A 19,280-nucleotide genomic window follows, 5' to 3' on the forward strand; every position below is an offset into this window, starting at 1 on the left:
CATAAATAATCCATACTAATATTATAAATGCGAAAGTAACTCTGTCTGTCTGTCTGTTACTCAATCACGCCTAAACTACTGAACCAATTTGCATGAAATTTGGTATTTTGATACCCCAGAAAGGACATAGGCTACCTTTTATTGCGAAATATGTACCACGGGCGAAGCCGGGGCGGACCACTAGTTATAAATAATTCTTTAATTATAATCTCATACGAATTAGTATAAATATAAACTAGATACGTAATCTATATCAATAAGCCGGAAATGTAGATACATTAAAATAATACAAAAATTAAGTGAAATGAAGATTGATTAATGTCGCGTGAACGTACACTACACATCATCAGCGATTATTATTTTAACTGCGTACATAATTATAATTTATGTTTTAGCTGGTTGTGCCCGCGACATCGTCCTCCTGGAAATTTATTTATTAGTATAGAAGACATAACTCTATATCACAGTCTATAATAACAATGTTAAACTTTTATCACAGATATGTAATACTAACTAACTATTACTATACCTGCGAGATACTTGAACACTTCTAATATTAGTATTATTGTAAAAATTATGTATTCTTGAGGTCAGTACCCTGTAATAGTAATAAAAGATTATTATTACATAGATAATACGAATTTAACAATGAGATTGTAACGTCGAGATAATCGAAGCACCAATGAGGTCGAGGCTGTGCTCGTTGCGCGCGAAAAAAACCCGCGTTTTTATTATTACAATATATCGAGATTATAGACAACAGAGAGACAAAGTTAAAACGCAATTGAAGATATCACAAAGTACCTATAGTATTGTTTATAATTTTTAATTTTTATTATTATTTTACGTTGTAGAGAGTAGAGTACGTATCCTACTCTTTAGGACTTATTAAATAAGAAACTTCTTAGTAAGTATGTTAATTGTTATATAGGTATTTAGTTAAGTTTGTAAGTTATTCAATAATGTACTGACTTCTGAATTTACATAAATCGCGGTAGTTTTATTAATTTTTGCTTTGACGTAAAAAGGTCCATACTTATTCTAAAAATATATGATTGACATTTCAGCATCACCGACCTTAGATAAGATTGAAGATTATACTGATGCTTGTAAGTTATTTTGTGAATGAAATGAAGCATCAATGACGAATTTACTAGTAGACTGGGTAGACTGACTCCCTGGATAATTTTTAAGCATTTTATATTTTACAGAAGTAAATGTAAGACGTAGTAATAGTGCGCTTCTTCCATTTTCTTCTCTTCTGGATTCGAACTTCTGATCGTAAAATTAGTAACGGGATGAAAATAACAATACCAACAATACTATCAACTACGTATTATAATTTATATTATGTACCTATTTGGGTGCAATTATGTAAACCGTTTTTCAGTGCATAGTAATAAACCGTCAAGGGAAAACGAGTCTGAAGACTGAAGGTATTTCTAGGGCAACATATTCGGCAAATATGAACTTTTTTTCAATAAAACCCTTCTTTGTCGAATACTAATGAACAGTGAAATGAAAGGGATAAAATAAAACTTCACATTTATAATGTCTTACTTTAAATTTATTGCTGACACTAACAGTCCAGTTCAGTGACCCCGCATGAACTGTATTTTGGTGTACGACCCACATTACAAAATATATCCTAACAGAATATTTACAAATTACCTTAACGTAAAATAAATAACCAATTTCTTCTATTAACCGAGTAGAAAAGGCCAACAAACAGTCGATGTCGCATACGATGCCAATTCTCGATATTACGTACGACACTTATTCATTGTACAGAATATACTTACCTTTTATTATTGCTCCAAACACGCTTAGATAATGTACACTCTATAACCTATCAAAACGAAACTCTCCCGCCTTTTCCTTCTTACACATCGAATGCTTGTCAGACCAAAATACAGCTAATTTACAAAAAAAACAAAATCAAAACGTGAAAATTGTTATTTTGAAATACGAGATCATTGTTTTATATGCATTATTAAATTATACGCAAATAATTTAAATACAATTCTTAAATGAACACAGCTGGTGTGATTCCTTCACAAAACACACAACAATTTGTACATAATATTTACTTTCGTATTCAAGCATCCACCATGGACAAGAGAACCAACTCTTTTTTTTTAATCTGCATTCTTGTCTCTGATCCATGTTCGATATTTGAATTAGTAACAATATTAACAACTTGTAGATTGCACGCGTGTTATTTAAAACAAAATAAAGTTGATGATTTTTTTTTAAATAATCACAGTATACTTTCCGATCTAATTGGCGTCACAAATACAGTCTTTTCAGTTAATTTTTAATACAAGGGTGAAAATATTTAGAATTTAAGTTTTTAAATTTATTACAGTGCCTTTTTATATTTATTTTGTATTAACAAAATACATTTAATTTATACACACATAAACAAAAGTTATTATTATGTTTAATAGACATTTCCTGTCACAAAAAATAAATTAAGAATAAAAAATAAAAAAACTATTACGGTCTTTACGAATCATGTTATTGTTACTTTTTTTGGCGTTTATAGAGGATAACTGTAATTTTACTGAAATAAAAAACTTGTAAACTCGAAAATTGGCAGTGATGTGGTCAGTAATAGCTTAGATCATGGTATAATTTCGCTTATTAGGAATCCCCATTACTGCCAAAAAAATAATAAAAAAATTGACTGAGATGAAAAAAAATTTGATCAATTGATTTATTAATTATGTCATCGCCGGAAGAAGTCCAAGTACTACTAAGAAATTTTCTAAAAATACAAGTTTTATATTGGTATTTAAACTTTTTTTATATTAATGACGTCAACCCGAGGAAGACATTGCATTTGTACAATAACGACCAAAGTTTTTTCAATATTCAGATTTTTTTCCAAATACATGAGCATTTAATCCATTTAAAAAATCAAACATTTTCTAGAACTATCTGACATTGAAAAAACGCGCCAAAGTATAATAATTTGTAATTACGTATTAAAAAAATCATACAGGTACTTTAAATTGAAAATGTGTGAAAAAAATACAAGAAAATATTAAAATCCATTGCAAATGTAAGATAATTAAAAATAATTCTACATATTCTATAAAAAATACATAAATAAAATTAAATCTAGATAATACAAGAATAATTCACTCTGTAAAATGACAGACGGGGAAATATGAGTCGAAAGATTTGAGGCTTCGATGAAATAACAGTATACCACAAAATAGGTAACTTTTTTTTGAGCCAATCATTTTTTTTTCATAAAAATCTAACTAATCATTGAATACCATCTTCAAATAATAAAATGAATTTACCATTAATGTCAGAGCACTTATTAATAATCATAAAACTTAAAATGTAGACAATAAAATCAGAATCATTATACTTAATCATTTTCATTAATTATGTCAAGAAATTATAATATTACATAGTTAAAACAATAGGCTTTTTATACTGGCATAAGAAACTCGAAAAATGTATTTTTTTTATATTAAATCATTGTGTATAAGAAAGCCGACGCGGAAAATGTAAAAAAAAACGAGTTCATCAAATAGAAAATATATAAATTTACGTTTTTCTCATTACGGCATTAAAAGTCATCCAATCATAAAATTACCGAACGAAAACGCGAAAAATAAATACATTGAAATTATATTGAAATTGCAATTAATGTCAAAAATAATCGTATCACAGATCAAATATGTCAAATAATAAAAAAAAATATTTATCATTGCTGTCATTTCCAGAGTTCATTGTGGACATAACATGCATTGTTATTGTGTTAAATTGCTTGAAAAAAGTTTAATCCTTGAGCCCAAGTTATTTTTTGTCTGTTTTCTTAACCAACTGTATGATAGTGACTCTACAACAAGCGGGAAATGAAAATATGTACATATAAAGCTTGTATGTCAGATCTTAAATAATATTTTTTCTGTTCTTTTTTTATATTATGTTCTGTGTCATAGTAACTTCTATTTGAATTTTGAACTATGAAGAACATAATTCAATACGTGTTTTAACTCAAACAGACTCACAAAAACGTCTTAGGGCTGATTTTTCAATCCTTGGTTAAAACTTATTCATCTAATAACGTATTAAACTACCATTTCAAAAATATTCTATTTGTCCGCATTTGACAGTTTACAGGTGACATTTTAAAATGTTCGTGTAATACTTCATTGGACGGATAAATTTTAACCAAGGATTGAAAAACCGGCCCTTAGTTGAATAACTCTCTCCCACTACATAAAATAGGCTACAATTGATATTAAGCTTTATAGCATAAAAACCTGACTTTTTGTCAAAAAAAAGTTCATTTTTTATATAAAAGCTACATAACACAATAACAATGCACATTCCTGTAACTGAATCATAAACCCAACAATGTGCACACTGCACAAAAATTGCACATATTATTATATGTTATAACAAAAAATAATAATCTTACCAAAAATTAGTTTAATTAAAGCTAACAAATTAAATAAGCGGGGTACCTTTACCGAAATGCCCATTAGTAATTTCCCTAAATACTTATTATACAATTTAACGGTGGCATAAGGGTTGGTCTTAACTGTGATAATTATGACAATAACTGGATTTTTTAACTTGATTTACCTGTGTGTAATTAAATTAATCATGAAATCGAATTCATTTCTATAATTTTACGACTCGAGTTTAATACACAGACATATTATAGACAAATAATTTTAAATGTTAGATATGTTCCTATTTTATTTACAATGAAATTGAGATGTGTAATTTTTTTTTTTTATAAATACCCTTTCAGTACGGAACCCTAAAACCAGTTATAATTATTAGAACAACAGTAAGACACCCTTGCCCCACCGCGCACGACAGAATGAAAAGACCGCGAGATGGCACATGAACAACTCCTTTAGTTTTATCTGTTATAGTCTATTTACACTGTTACCATTAAAAAAATAAGAGGTTAGTCCTGCCGTGCAATCATAAACAAACATGTACACACTTGGTCCTGTATTTACACGATAAAATTTAAAAATTTAACTAGCTATGTACATCGAGCGCGAGATATGTACAGTACCAGATCCCACAGTAGGATTAGTGCGTTCATAGTTTTTTTGCTAAAACCAAAATTTTATGTATACTTATAATTAGGAGAATATATATCGACTAGGATGCCAGTCATAATTAACAAGTGAATGAAATGTTTTCCGAAAAATTTCTTAGAATTTTTTTTATTAACAAGTGATAACTGCGTTAAAAACAACCGACTTCAAACTTGCACTTGCAACATTTACAAATACAGACAAAAATGCTCATAAAATAAAAACTACTGGGCCTACCCGAATAAAATTTTTACGGGACCAATTCGACACCATCCTGCATCGAACAAAAAAAGAATCACGTAAATCGGTTCAGAAACCTCGGAGTAATCGGTGTACATACATAAAAAAAAAACATACCGGCCGAATTGATAACCTCCTCCTTTTTTTTGAAGTCTATTAAAAATACTTGTGGCCAAATTTTGACTGGCAATCAAGTCGATATATATTCTCCTAATTATAAATATACACAAAATTTTGGTTTTAGCAAAAATACTATGAACGCACAAATCCTGCGGTGGGACCTTAGACTAGTACGCCTACGCCTCGGTGGCGACGGGCTCGCGCGCGTGGTGTATCTTCACGTGCTTGTTGTGGTTCGACTTGTTGCTGGAGGTCTTGCCGCAGATGTTGCAGGCGAACGGTCGCACGCCGCTGTGCACCTTCATGTGCTCCGACAGGTAGTAGCTGCGGTGGAACGACTTGCCGCACTCGGGCACCTTGCACACGTACTTCTTGGCCGTCTCGTGTTCGCGCACGTGCCGCTGGCAGTTGTACTTGCGGATGAACTGGCAGCCGCAGTAGTTGCAGGTGTACGGGCGCACGGACTTGTGCGCGTTCATGTGCGCCACGTACTCCGCGTGCCGCACGAACGCGCCCTTGCACAGCGCGCACTTGTAGGGCTTCGCCGAGCGGCTCGTGTGCGTCCAGCGGTGCAGCTTCAGGTTCCACTTGGTGGTGAACGCCTTGTTGCAGATGATGCAGGGGTACGGCCGCTTGCCGCTGTGCGTCAGCAGGTGCGCGCGCAGGTTCGTGCGCAGGTACACCTGGGGGAGATTGTGAGAATTAAATACGCTAATTTGGAATCCGGCTCGAAGGACCATAAAATAATTATATTATATTCCATATGATTTTAAACTTATCACAATCAATGAACAGTTTATTACATTATTATAAACAAAAATAATCTTATTTAATAAGATTTTTACATTTAAAAAATTGTCTATGCCGAAGACCGCACGACACGAGTGAAAACTTCATCTCCGTCTGTATCTTTCTCGCTCGAGTAAACTCAGAAATCCTGTCTTTCAAGCGAACCTTTCACATTATTGCATGATGGATCAGCCTACCTTAATCACGAAAACTTTTTGAGATAAATTTTCCCTTCGAATATAAAGCATATCGACTACCTGGATCAAATTCTAATCTGAAATATAAAAGTCTATCCTTTTCCCCATGTTGGCTGCGCGCATGGATACGAACACACGAACTTGTCGCTGCAGGGGGGCAGGGGGGCGGGGGGGCACGCACCTGCTTGCACACGGGGCACGTGACGTTGTCCACCTTGCCCCGCAGCCGGGGGGACAGGTAGTACTCGTTGTGCGTGCGGCGCACGTGGCGCGTGAGCGAGGCCGCGTGCACGAACTTGTCGCTGCAGGGGGGGCAGGGGGCGGGGGGCACGCACCTGCTTGCACACGGGGCACGTGACGTTGTCCACCTTGCCCCGCAGCCGGGGGGACAGGTAGTACTCGTTGTGCGTGCGGCGCACGTGGCGCGTGAGCGAGGCCGCGTGCACGAACTTGTCGCTGCAGGGGGGGCAGGGGGGGCAGGGGGCGGGGGGCGGGGGGCACGCACCTGCTTGCACACGGGGCACGTGACGTTGTCCACCTTGCCCCGCAGCCGGGGGGACAGGTAGTACTCGTTGTGCGTGCGGCGCACGTGGCGCGTGAGCGAGGCCGCGTGCACGAACTTGTCGCTGCAGGGGGGGCAGGGGGCGGGGGGCACGCACCTGCTTGCACACGGGGCACGTGACGTTGTCCACCTTGCCCCGCAGCCGGGGGGACAGGTAGTACTCGTTGTGCGTGCGGCGCACGTGGCGCGTGAGCGAGGCCGCGTGCACGAACTTGTCGCTGCAGGGGGGGCAGGGGGGGGCAGGGGGCGGGGGGCGGGGGGCACGCACCTGCTTGCACACGGGGCACGTGACGTTGTCCACCTTGCCCCGCAGCCGGGGGGACAGGTAGTACTCGTTGTGCGTGCGGCGCACGTGGCGCGTGAGCGAGGCCGCGTGCACGAACTTGTCGCTGCAGTAGGCGCAGGCCTTGGGCCGGCCGTCGTGCGTCTCGCGGTGCCAGTGCAGCTTGGCGCGCGAGTGGAACACGGCCCCGCACTGGCAGATGTAGTCGCGCACCTTCGCCTTCTTGTTCAGGTGGTGCCGGTCCCTGTGGAGAATAAATACATACTTTACTTATACATACGAATATTATGGAATAGGTTATTTTTATTTTAGAGCAAAAAAAGATCGTGTGTGCACACGTGTTAGAAGTGAAACTTCTTTGGCAAGGTTCTAAAATACCAAAATCGTAGCCTTACTCCGTGACGTGTGGCATTGCCATGACGCAACCTTCAACGTGTCTAAAGAAGTTTCATTTCAAAATATATTTGCCATCTTATGAAAAAAATAAAAATATGCTATGCTATGTTACTCGGTAAAAATTTAGCTTTCTAAAAGTGAAATAATATTTTAAATCAGTCAATAATTTTTTTTCGCATGAAATCGAAATAAATACAAAATACTTCAACTCTTCCCTCTTGACAATATAGTATATACTATTACTTTTTTAAATGAAATCCTTAAAAAATACTTATATTACATTTCTTTCTTAGTTCCCACACGCAAAAATTAACGCCAAACCATTCATAATGAATACTTATAAAATAAAAAAAAAGCCTCCACACTGACCTATGCTGCACCATATTCGAGTATCTCCGGAAGGTGTCATCGCACACGGTGCACTTGACGGGCGCGTGTCCCGTGTGCACGTTGCGGTGCTCGTTCAGCTTCTGCCGTGTGATGAAACGCTTCTGGCATATCTCGCACCTGGAAGTGGTGATTTCAACTTTTTTAAATGGCGAAATATAGTTTGATTTTTTTTAAGCTATAAATTTAAGTCGAATAACAAACAAAAATCATACATTTTTAAGTAGGAGATTTCCTACATGATAATTGCCGCTCATAATGCAAGTAGTAAATAGTAGTTTGATCACCATCTCCTGAGTAACTTTCATCATATAATATGTAAACAAAAATCAGAAAGAATATGTTAAAATTAGATAGTGCACTTAAACAAAAGGAACGAAAGCTTTAAAAAAATCGTGTATCACATTTCTACAACACCACTACAAATATAAGACAACCCTTCCAAGACGTACGCCAAACTCACTTATAATTCTTTATCCCGAGATGTGTCTTGATGTGCAGCGCCAGGTTGGCCCGTCTGTAGAAGCATTTTCCACACGTCTGACACTCGAGCGGATGTATCTTGAGATGGTTGTTGAAGTCTACATCGTTCCCTTGGTCGACTTTACACGTGGGACACACAAAGTTCCTTTTCTTCTTCTTCTCCCGTTTTATGAGCCCTCGGAGTTCCGGCTTCGATTCTGTAAGTGTGTCGTACGCTTGTAGCATCGTAGTGGCGACCGATTCTTTTGAGTCGTATAGGAGATTTCCTGAAAAGTGGGAAAACGAAATTTAAATACTTGATTTAAAACAAATCTTATAACAAGGAATTGTATGGTTTAAAAATGGGCAAATGACCTTTTTTTTGTTTTTATGAAAATGTAAATTCAGGATATGTAATTTAAACTAATAAAATTTTAGTTTGATATTTAGTTTTATAGCAATCAAATGAAGCTAAAGACGCGAGTTCGAATCCTGCAACATGATGGACTTTTTCTATTTTTTTTTTTTTATTTCAACAAACAATAGCTTTTTAATTATTATTAAAAACAAACCTTCCAGTACACCTTCATCTGGCTTCTCCTCCTTCTTAATCGCTCTAGAAGTGACAACCCGACCGTGCGAGTACGAGGCATTGCAGTGTGAACGCAGCTCTTTGAGCGTCGGGAACTTAAGGCCACACTGAGTGCACGTGTGCAACCGTGTCTTGGTGAATAACGCGTCTTCTTCCCTGTAAAGGTAATTACATATTATATTATTTAATAATGTTCATAATTATGTATAAAATGCTTGTGTCACAAATAAATTGTCAATTTTCCTTAAATTTTTTGTTAATACGTATTTGGTAAGTCTATCAGAAAAAAAACTAAAAACTACGTGTGGCACTCGGGGACTGCCGCGGTAAAGCTATTACATGCTATGCCTTCAAGCCACAGCTCCGCCCGTCGGAGTGGAGAGCGTGAGGTTTTTTCGTTACGGAATTTCTCGATTCGGTCCCCGCGCTCAAGGCCCGCGATAGAAGCTATGCAATAGCTTAATAATAAGTAAGAACAAATTTAATTTTTATCATAAAAGCTATACTATAAACTAGGAGAAACCAGTAAGATAATTTAAAACAATAATAATGAAATATAATAACCAATTGAACTGATTTTATTGCTATAATGCTAAATGTTTATTTTTTGCATTAAAGCAATCTCCACTATACATAACAATCAATACACTATAATGCATTACGTGATACGCGTGAAAAACGTGTTCTTCACGTAGTGTCAATAAAGTAAACATAAAAATTTTACAATTATTATTAAAATAACTTACAAATTGTCCCTTTTCTCTGTGGTGTCAATGTCGGAGCCATCTGACACCCAACTCTCGCGTGCTATTAGATCGTAGGGTTCGGCTGGTGTCACCTCTGGATACATCTGTAATACACAGGGTACAACTAAAAAAAAAATTAATGCCCCGCATCATGAGAAAAAAGTTTACACCACCAATTCACTGTAAGGGCAGCCCTACACGGACCGCTTTAAGCAGTTAAGGCCGACGGCTTGAAGCCGCGACCGCGCGGTGAACTATGGATATTCATTCACTGTCGTACACTGACTGCTCGAGCCGTTGCGACCGCTTCAAGCCGTCAACTGCGCGGTTTGTAGCGACAGCTCGAGCACTCAACGACGGACCGCTCGAGCAGCCCGTGTATGTCCCTCAGCCGTTAACTGCTCGAGCTGCCCGTGTACGGCCGTTCTAAGAGTATAGCTTGACTGCAACCGCTGTACCGCGCCCTAGGTATGTGCGGTGAGGCGGGGACCGGGTAAGAAAGAGCACGAGTTAGAAGTTAGAAAGAAACGGAACGGTCGGTACTCTCCCCCGCCTCGCCGCGCACATACCTAAGGCGCGGTACAGCGGTTGCGGTCAAACTATAGTAAATATTTTTTTAGGGCATCCGAAACAATGTCAAGGTGATATAAAAACTGCTGTAAAAAGTTAACATGCGTTTACATTCCTTGTAAATGTTAATTAACAAATTGTGACTAATTTCTCAGCTGCTGTTTTTCTTAAACAATTATGGTAGATCTTTATATCCTTAAATGCTCAATTAGTTACTTTTCTTGTTAACTGTTAAGTGTTATTAAAAAGAAAATAAATTGCTAGAAGATTCTGAAAATTTGATTATTATCAAAACAAATATATTATTTAGGGCCGATTTTTCAATGCCCAGATAAACAGTCTAATAACTACCCCTCGAATAGATTTATTCAATTGCTTATCTAACTCATAACGGCTCGCCTATTTTTCAATCGTGATTTATTTGATGAATAACTATCTGACCAAATATTTCCATATTGGCAGCTCTGCTCTTGGAGTGGCGAAACAAACATATTAAATTAGTCAGGTTAGAGCGGGATAGAGTCAACTTGCAATATGTCAACAACCGTCATTATGACTCACGTCAGGAGTGAATTTTAAGTTTATCTTGTGTTCTAGGATTGTTGATTATTGTTTTGATTCGAGTAAAGAGTTTTGATTAAATTTGTGTTAAAATTAATATATTTTACGATGGAAACGACATAAAGGCAGCGTCCGGCAAATTTTCAATGGCATGATCATCAGTAGGTACTATCAAAAACATCAATTTCAATATGATTTTAATTGATAATTATTTTATAGAAAGAGGCTTTATTGTAAAAATTCTACGCTCTATGTTATTACATACGAAAATATCCCAAATTTGACGCGTCAGTTGTCAACTCAAACGTCTAATCGTCGAATAGCACGCTATCTGGCCGTTGGAGCAGCAGATAGATTTATTCCTCAAATAACGTAGTTATTCGATAGATAAGTCCTATTCGTCTATTGAAAAATTGAATATTTTGTTAACTGAAGAATAAACTCTATCTAGCTGTTTATCTGGGCATTGAAAAATCGGCCCTTAAGATAAGAATATACAAGCCACAGTTATTTTTATGCTAATAGATTTTTATACAATACCCAATGTAGAATAAAAAGTATCTTGATCAAAAAAAAACTTTTAACTTTATCACAAAGAAAGACCAATCAGTAAAACAAATGTGAAATATAACTTGCTAAACCACATGGAATGGCATGGGAGATTTCTTTTTTTTAAAGGTAACAGATAATATTATAAAACATGCTTACCCCACTCCAAGGAGATTCCATATCGCCATTGCTCTCTTGACCACTCAGCTCGCCTCTAGGTGGCATTCGCTCGTCAGTACAGATGTTCAAAGGTGGCTCCTCTTCACTACGGCTTTCAGTCAACAAATCAACTTTACTATCTCGCTCAACCCTATTTACAGTATCTATATGCTCACTCTCACCTACGTCGTAATCCATATTGCTCTCGGCGATTTTATAACTCTCGTGAATAAAATTTGGTAGGACAAATTCATTTTCCTTTTGAGATGGTTCACCCCAAACATGATACATCTCCTCCCTACCCTTGCTCAAATTGGACTCTTTATCTACATCAAAACTCTCCACACGGTCAGGTGTAAAATAATCTGCATAAATGTTGTCTCCAAAATAATTATCATTCATCATATTTACAAATTGTTTGTTTTTTGATGCGGTTTCTAAGTCCAAAAGTTCCCTATGGTTGGAGTCATCATCAAAGTCAGCAGCCCCCATATTGCCATATGTAATTACATTGATTGGACGTAAACTTTCTAGAGGAGTAAGGTCACGATTAGATCTATCCATCTCATTAGTAAATTCGTTACTAGAATTTGCTTCCTCTTTAATGTGCACTAAATCAATTGTGGTAGTATAATTATTGGAATGGCTTATAGTAGATGGTGCTATGGGTTCAATGTCCATAGACTGTTCCTCAGTGTCTGCATCAAATTCCTTTTTATTATCATTAATTTCTGTTTTTCCAACAGTTAAAGGAATATCAACTATATCTTTAACATTTTGAAAATTTTGAGGTTTGTCACCAAAAAAATTCTCAGCCTTGGATGATGACGATGGTTGAGGATCTGTCTCAGATTGAAGGGGTTTAAGATTTTTTATTTTTAAAACTTTTTTGTGCTTTTTTACAAATATATTGTTGAGTCTTAATGGAAAGTTTTTTGTTTTTGTGGCCTTCTTATTCTCACTATTAGTACTTGAATCATTGTTTTCACTACTCTCTGTTCTCAGCACAGGTGAAGGTTGGGGTTTAGGTGATGGAGTGCCATTTTTTGCAGCAAGCTCTTGCTTTGAAGTTGATCCTGACTTAGGTGATAGCGATTCAATATTAACTGAAGCTTTTCGTTTAGCAGGTACAACATAATCATTTTCTGCTTCATTTTTAGAACAGTTCTCTGGTTTAGGTGATGGTTCACTTTTAGTTATTGGTGAGCAACGATCCATGGAATTCTCTCCATGGTCTAACAATTCACTACAAGGTGAAATAGAAGGCTTTTCGTTACATATAAGATCAGGCACAGGACAACTATCAGAAAATTCAATGTCAAGTTTTACAGTAGTTTGTTTTACTGTAAATTCTTTACATGTTTGCGGATTGCCAACATTCTTTATCACAGAAAAGCTATGAGGAGCTCCATTGTCCCCACTTGAATTTGATGCCTGAGTACAGTCATCTGATATGTTTGAAGGCTTTTCATCTAAATCTGGTAGGATTTTTTCTGGTGAAGACGGACGCTGGATGTAACCAGAATCTCCAGGTCCCGTTAAATCCATGACTGTATTGATCATGTTTTTATGATGCTGTACTGGAACTTCAACTTTAATATTGCTTAGAATTTTGAGCCCTTTACAAGACCCTGCAGTTGAGATTTTTGTTTCAGATGTGTCTGTGTCTATAGCTTTCTGAGAATTACTCTCTGATTGCGAGGACAATGTGTCTGCACTTGTTTTGGGAATATCTACTTCGTTTGTTGACAACATAGGACTTACTTCAATTATTAAAGTTTTATTAGCATCATTTACTATATTAGGTATAGATTTATCCATTGTATTTGGTAAATGAGCCAAATTACTACCAAACATGGGTGGATTACAGGGCTTAGGTATTAAAGGAGGTGGAGTGTTATACATACATGATGCGTTTCCAAATTGATCTACAACCATCACATTTTGATACATTGAACTACTCTGCGCCATATTTTCCTGTGTGCTCAACATGTGAGGCATGTTTGAAATGTATGGTTTACCATCCATATTGTGCACCATCTCCCTATAAATTATTTGAGAATTTTGTGTGACAACAGTTGTACCAGAGGAGAGACTGTCGGCAGACATTTGGTTGAATTGAGCAGGCATAGGTCCCCCTGCTTTCGGTTCTAACATGTCAGGAACAGGCATATTTCCAGCCATCATCATATTGGTTTGAACATTTTTTTGCATAAAAGATGGAGCAGCAGACATCATTACTGGATATGGTTTAACATTCGGAGTTATGTAACGTAGCCCTCCTATATTTTTCATTAACATGTTATTTTGCTTTGGGACCAATTTAACTATATTATTAGCTCTTTTATTATGAGGTGTTAACATAGTTGGTGGCATTTTCATAGTAGGTCCTATAACAGGGAGGTTATATGGAAAAAGAGGGTTACTATTATCTACTACGCTATAATCTGTGCTACGTGAATATTTTATCTCTGGATCATCTTGACTATCAGGATAGAATGGAAACTGTGTGTTAAAGTCAGCTTGAGGTGGCTCCACATTGGTTGTATATACTGGTGCTGACTTGGTTGATTTCACTGCACATTCAGAAAATTCCCCACAGCTGTTGACAGCATTATTTTCAAAATTAATACCACCAATTCTAATATCAGGAGTGACATTCCGTGAAATATTGGAAGATGATGATGATTTATTTCTACTAGGTGTTCTCCTCCAGTAACCACTTTCTGCGCTCCGGCGAGATGACGACCATCTGACACTGTCATCAGTAGCAGGTGTTCTACTTCTAAATGAACGTTCCGAAGTCGAAGGTGTTGGAGTTCTGCTTCCAACATTTTTTGCAGACAAACTGCAAAGTGCTTTAATCACTTGATCTTTAGGATGTGTATCCAAGTGAGACTCCAAAGACATCCCACTGTGCAGAAACAGAGTACAAACGGGACATTGCACTCTTTGATCCATCTTGCCTTTCAATTCAATAACAAATGTTTACAAATGTCACGACGCGCAGGATACCCCTGGCGATTCGTGAAATGTTATTTAGTCCAATGCGCACTCGGACAGAAGCACCACTTCGTGCGGTGCCTGTCACGTATATTTTTACAGTAAACACACAAGACGAACGGCCAACAATACATATCTTCAATTCAACTCTCTTTATTGATCTGTTGGATAAAAAAATCTATATAAGCATTAAAATATATAAACTCACATCTGAACGACCCAAAAACTTGTTACGCTCACATTCAAAGGACAAAAGAATACAAAAATGTAAGATAAAGGCCATTGAAACATAAAAAATCGAAAGCAAGAAATTAATATGACCCTACATTAAACATGAGACCACCACTTACCACGTTATAATTCTTGTCAAGTATATTCCATTACATTTGTATGACAATAATATATCCTTTATTTATTAACAACTACACGTATTCTAAAAATATTTCCAAATAGTCCGACATATTGCGATATTTAAAGACGTCTTGTATCTCGATCAAAAACCTCTATACATACCACAGACTGTATAAATTATAGTTGTATTTTGAAATGGGTATGCAGGGTATGCAGCATGTTTAATAACCTAGGTCATTGCCATTTTGATATTTTAGTGCTTACTTATTGTGATAACTAAGACTCAAGCATTTTAAAATTAAATTAATTATCTTTATTCATAAGGTATCTTAAATAAGATTTGAACGAATGAAGGTTCTAACTTAAGATTTGCCAATTTTTCATATTTAGTATAATAAAAAGCATTTTGATAATAATAGAATTCATTAAGAAGCCATTGAATTTATTTTCGGCTTTCGGTAATTGGTAGGTAACGTTACCTTCATTTCAGTCATATTTAAGTAATAATTATTGTCTTTTTAATAATTATCTACCGACCCACTAGCGACCAGTGATGCTGGTCTATAACCTGTGGTAAATGTCAACAATCAAAATTACTACATGTCAAATGTCAATTCACAATAATTGTCATTTGTCAACCCAAAGCTTGTAAGTTGTACTGTGGAGTGTGGCTATTTATTGTAAGAATAAAATTTTCATGTACTAATATTTCAACATTATACCTGTGCATTATACATATTTTTATTTCAGCAAACCTGAGTTTTCCAGGAAGTCGAGAACCGTTTAAATTGATATCCTATTTGAACCAGAATTATATGAACACTAACAATTGCAATTTACCGATTATAGGTTCTTTGCTCCGATTAATTTAACAATTTTACGGCAATTTTTGTGATAAAACCACACAGCACCACAAGCATTGTTTAAATAGGCTTAAGGTTGTGTCTATCAAATAAAAATATGGCAGATAATTATGAAGATATGAGTATAAATGGTGAGTATATTTTTTATTATTACAATAGTGGAATTGCTTTTTTTAATCTCAAATACTCATAATCATATTTCACTTTACTTTTTTTACAGAAATAAATGATCTACTTCGTAAATGGAGGGATAACAATGAACGAAAGAGTACCGAAATAATGTTACTATGGGAAAAAGTTAATGCGGGCTTAGACAGCAAATCTAATGAGAGTAAGTTTAATATTTAATTTATTTTAATACCCTTAAATTGGCATTAAAAAAGGATAATAAATAATAGTAAATATAGTTAGTAAAAACACATAAGACAACAATCTTGTATTGTCACCAATCCATGATAAGCTTAGTTAAAGTGTACAAAGTATGAATTAAATTTGTACATTTAAACTGAGTCAAAATCTCGTCTAAAAGAGTTATTTATATACAAACAAATATTTATTGTGGCACACACACTAAGTGGCAATGTTTGAAACTTTATATTTTTTTAAGTACAAGTAATGTGAATGTTTCAGAGTATTTGATTATGGAGCAGCTAATAATAGCAGCCCTAGACTCTAACTATCACAATATAGCACTTATATGGATTGAAGCCCTGGACGCAGCATTCCCTGGTAGCTTGAGAGTGTTGAGATATAAGGCAATGTGGTTGGAGGCACAAGAACAGTAAGTCTACATGTAATCACTACGTAGTATAATACAAAGATGCTTTCTATGTTCCTATATCCTATGTATGCTTCAATCTTTAAAACAAAGCAACAGATTTTCATGCGTTTTTTTTTTTTAATAGACAGAGTCATCGAAGAATATGATGATATAATTTATTATCTACTAGCTTACCACCCGCGGCTTCGTCCGCGCAGTCAAAGAAAAACCCGCATAGTTCCCGTTCCCGTGGGATTTCCAGGATAAATCCTATGTCCTTTCTCGGGTATCAAAATATCTCTATACCAAATTTCATGCAAATTGGTTCAGTAGTTAAGGCGTGATTGACAGACATACAGACAGAGTTACTTTCGCATTTATAATATTAGTATGGATTAGACACAGAGGGCGAAGCCACGGGCACAAAGCTAGTCTTAAGTATGCATTATGAATGAACTCGCAATAGTTGTTTTTATAATTAAAGTAATTTTATTTAACCATTAAAGTTTTAAAGTGTTTGTCATTTCATCATCAATTTAATTAGAAAATGCATTTGTTAATTAAATTTTGAATCAAGATATTGGTATTGGTTTAGTTTTAAGCACGCATTTGTTTCTAAACTAAATTAGTCATTCAAAAATATGTAATTTGATATTTATAATATTTTGCAACATAGCTATAAATTAAAATATCTCACTTTATTTTTTCGAAATTACAAATTTTTTCGTTTATTACAGATATGACAAGGCATTACAAGTCCTGGATCAAATAATAAAAACGGATGAAACCAACGCGCCAGCGAGGAAACGTCGCGTGGCCATTATGAAAGCACAAGGCCAAATCACTGAGGCTATCAAGGAATTAGTGGACTATTTGAAGAAGTATGTTATTTTCCTACCCATATTTATTACTAGCTGTTCCCCGCGGTATCACCTGCATTGCTAAGCTCCTGTTAGTCTTAGCGTGATGATACATAGCCTTCCTCGATAAATGGGTTATCTAATACCGAAAGAATTTTTCATATCGGACCAGTAGTTTCTGAGATTAGCAGGTTCAAACAAACAAACTCTACAGCTTCATAATATTAGTATAGATTTTAATGAAACATTTTAAAAGTTGTAAAATGAAATTCCTCTAGTAAAGTAATTTAAATACCAACAGATTCATATCAGACATGGAAGCATGGCAGGAACTCAGCGAGCTCTATCTACAAATGGGCGAATACTCTCGCGCCGCGTTCTGCGTGGAGGAGCTGATCCTGCATCAGCCGCATAACCATCTGTTCCATCAGCGCCTTGCTGACATACGATACACTATGGTGAGGCCATTTTTTAAACTCTAAACAAACTTTGTGATTTAGTTAATGTAGAAAGATAGCACCTACCCGCAGTTTTAACCACTGCTCCGCTCCTGTTGGACTAAGCGTGATGATAAATAACCCATAGTCTTCTTCGATAAATGGACTATCTAACACTGAAAGAATTTTACAAATCAGAATACTGGTTTCTGAGATTAGTGTTTTCAAGCAGACAAATACGACATTTGTTCAGCTTCATAATATAAGAATATAATGAAGTATAAGTCGCGTTTTAATTTTTGAATCCAGTGTAAGATTTTAATTATTGTTATTTGAACAAAATGTGTTTCAGGGTGGTGTAGAGAATATGGAATTGGCAAAATCATACTACTGCCAAGCTGTGAAGTTGAACCCTAACAATGTTAGAGCGCTGTTAGGTTTGGTTCTGGTAAGAAACCCTGATAATAACATGATTACCTATCTAAAGTTAGATAAACTAATATTTTTTCATAAACTTATATGTTCTGGCCCCATAATTATATATCCTTTTCAGTTCAGACACAGTAGAAAATCTATTGTGTCGTGGACCGATCGGGCCGCTTGGGGCTCAATGGGTTAAAAACAATAATTAAAACAACACCTCTGAAAACCATTATACTCTTGAGTTTTGGAAACTTAAATAAAATGTTTTACAGGTAACAAATAACCTACTAGGCCACTACAAGTCGTCAGGGAGTACAAAACGCAAGGAAGTATGGAAACTTAGCCAATGGGCGCAATCCGAAGTTTCGAAGAAGCAGAAAGAGGCACAAGGCTCTAATGCCAACGCCTTAACTAACATGATGTTAGCTATTTCAATAAGCGATTAGTGAATATTATCATAGACAAAAGATTTTTACCAACAATTTTATAGCAAAATGTTGGCAACATTGTGTTATTCTCTATTTAATTTATGGCGGTAATATTTTCAAATATGGATTCATGGAATCTTTGTACATTTCCGTTTTTCAAGAAAATTATGCAAAAATACAAAATATTTTATTTATTATTATTATGAATATTGTGTTCATATGGTTGAATGTGTGGTTCGTATATATTTACTGGGATTTAGTATAATTTATGTTAAAGGCAATGTAGGTAGCGAATTAAGGAATGTCTATGTATTTGTGTTATAGTAATATTATCGCTAGCATTTCCTAAATAAATTATGTTACCAAAGAACTTCGTTTTATTTAAATACTGACTTAAACCTGCGTCGTTACGTTGACGCAGCAGAATTTACGTCAAATATTTCAGTTCCTATTTG

At 35.9% G+C, this 19,280-nt stretch overlaps 2 protein-coding genes across 3 annotated transcripts; one reads left to right on the plus strand and one right to left on the minus strand.

Moving 5' to 3' along the window:
* Positions 1–5,505: 5,505 nt before the first annotated feature.
* On the minus strand, positions 5,506–15,196 carry LOC123694909. The gene is made up of 8 exons (XM_045640530.1): positions 15,054–15,196; positions 11,701–14,864; positions 9,862–9,965; positions 9,096–9,271; positions 8,525–8,810; positions 8,044–8,181; positions 7,264–7,522; positions 5,506–6,130 (listed from the first exon to the last, which is right to left on the minus strand). Exons 2-8 carry the CDS (start codon positions 14,659–14,661, stop codon positions 5,624–5,626), a joined length of 4,431 nt encoding a protein of 1,476 aa, XP_045496486.1. The 5' UTR covers positions 14,662–14,864; positions 15,054–15,196; the 3' UTR covers positions 5,506–5,623.
* Positions 15,197–15,684: 488 nt separating this feature from the next.
* Positions 15,685–19,192, plus strand: LOC123694941 (ER membrane protein complex subunit 2-like). Of its 2 annotated transcripts, XM_045640584.1 has the most exons (8): positions 15,685–15,734; positions 15,805–16,048; positions 16,138–16,248; positions 16,548–16,698; positions 17,415–17,558; positions 17,839–17,995; positions 18,327–18,422; positions 18,670–19,192. In XM_045640584.1, the coding sequence occupies exons 2-8, from the start codon at positions 16,015–16,017 to the stop codon at positions 18,841–18,843; spliced, it is 867 nt and encodes a 288-aa protein (XP_045496540.1). In that variant the 5' UTR covers positions 15,685–15,734; positions 15,805–16,014; the 3' UTR covers positions 18,844–19,192. The 2 variants fall into 2 exon arrangements, with proteins under 2 accessions (XP_045496540.1, XP_045496539.1); XM_045640583.1 differs by lacking the exon at positions 15,685–15,734 and having other exon boundaries at positions 15,750–16,048.
* The last annotated feature ends 88 nt before the right edge of the window (positions 19,193–19,280 follow it).

This window comes from Colias croceus, chromosome 10 (assembly GCF_905220415.1).
Source record: "Colias croceus chromosome 10, ilColCroc2.1".
In the NCBI taxonomy this organism is placed as follows: domain Eukaryota; kingdom Metazoa; phylum Arthropoda; class Insecta; order Lepidoptera; family Pieridae; genus Colias; species Colias croceus.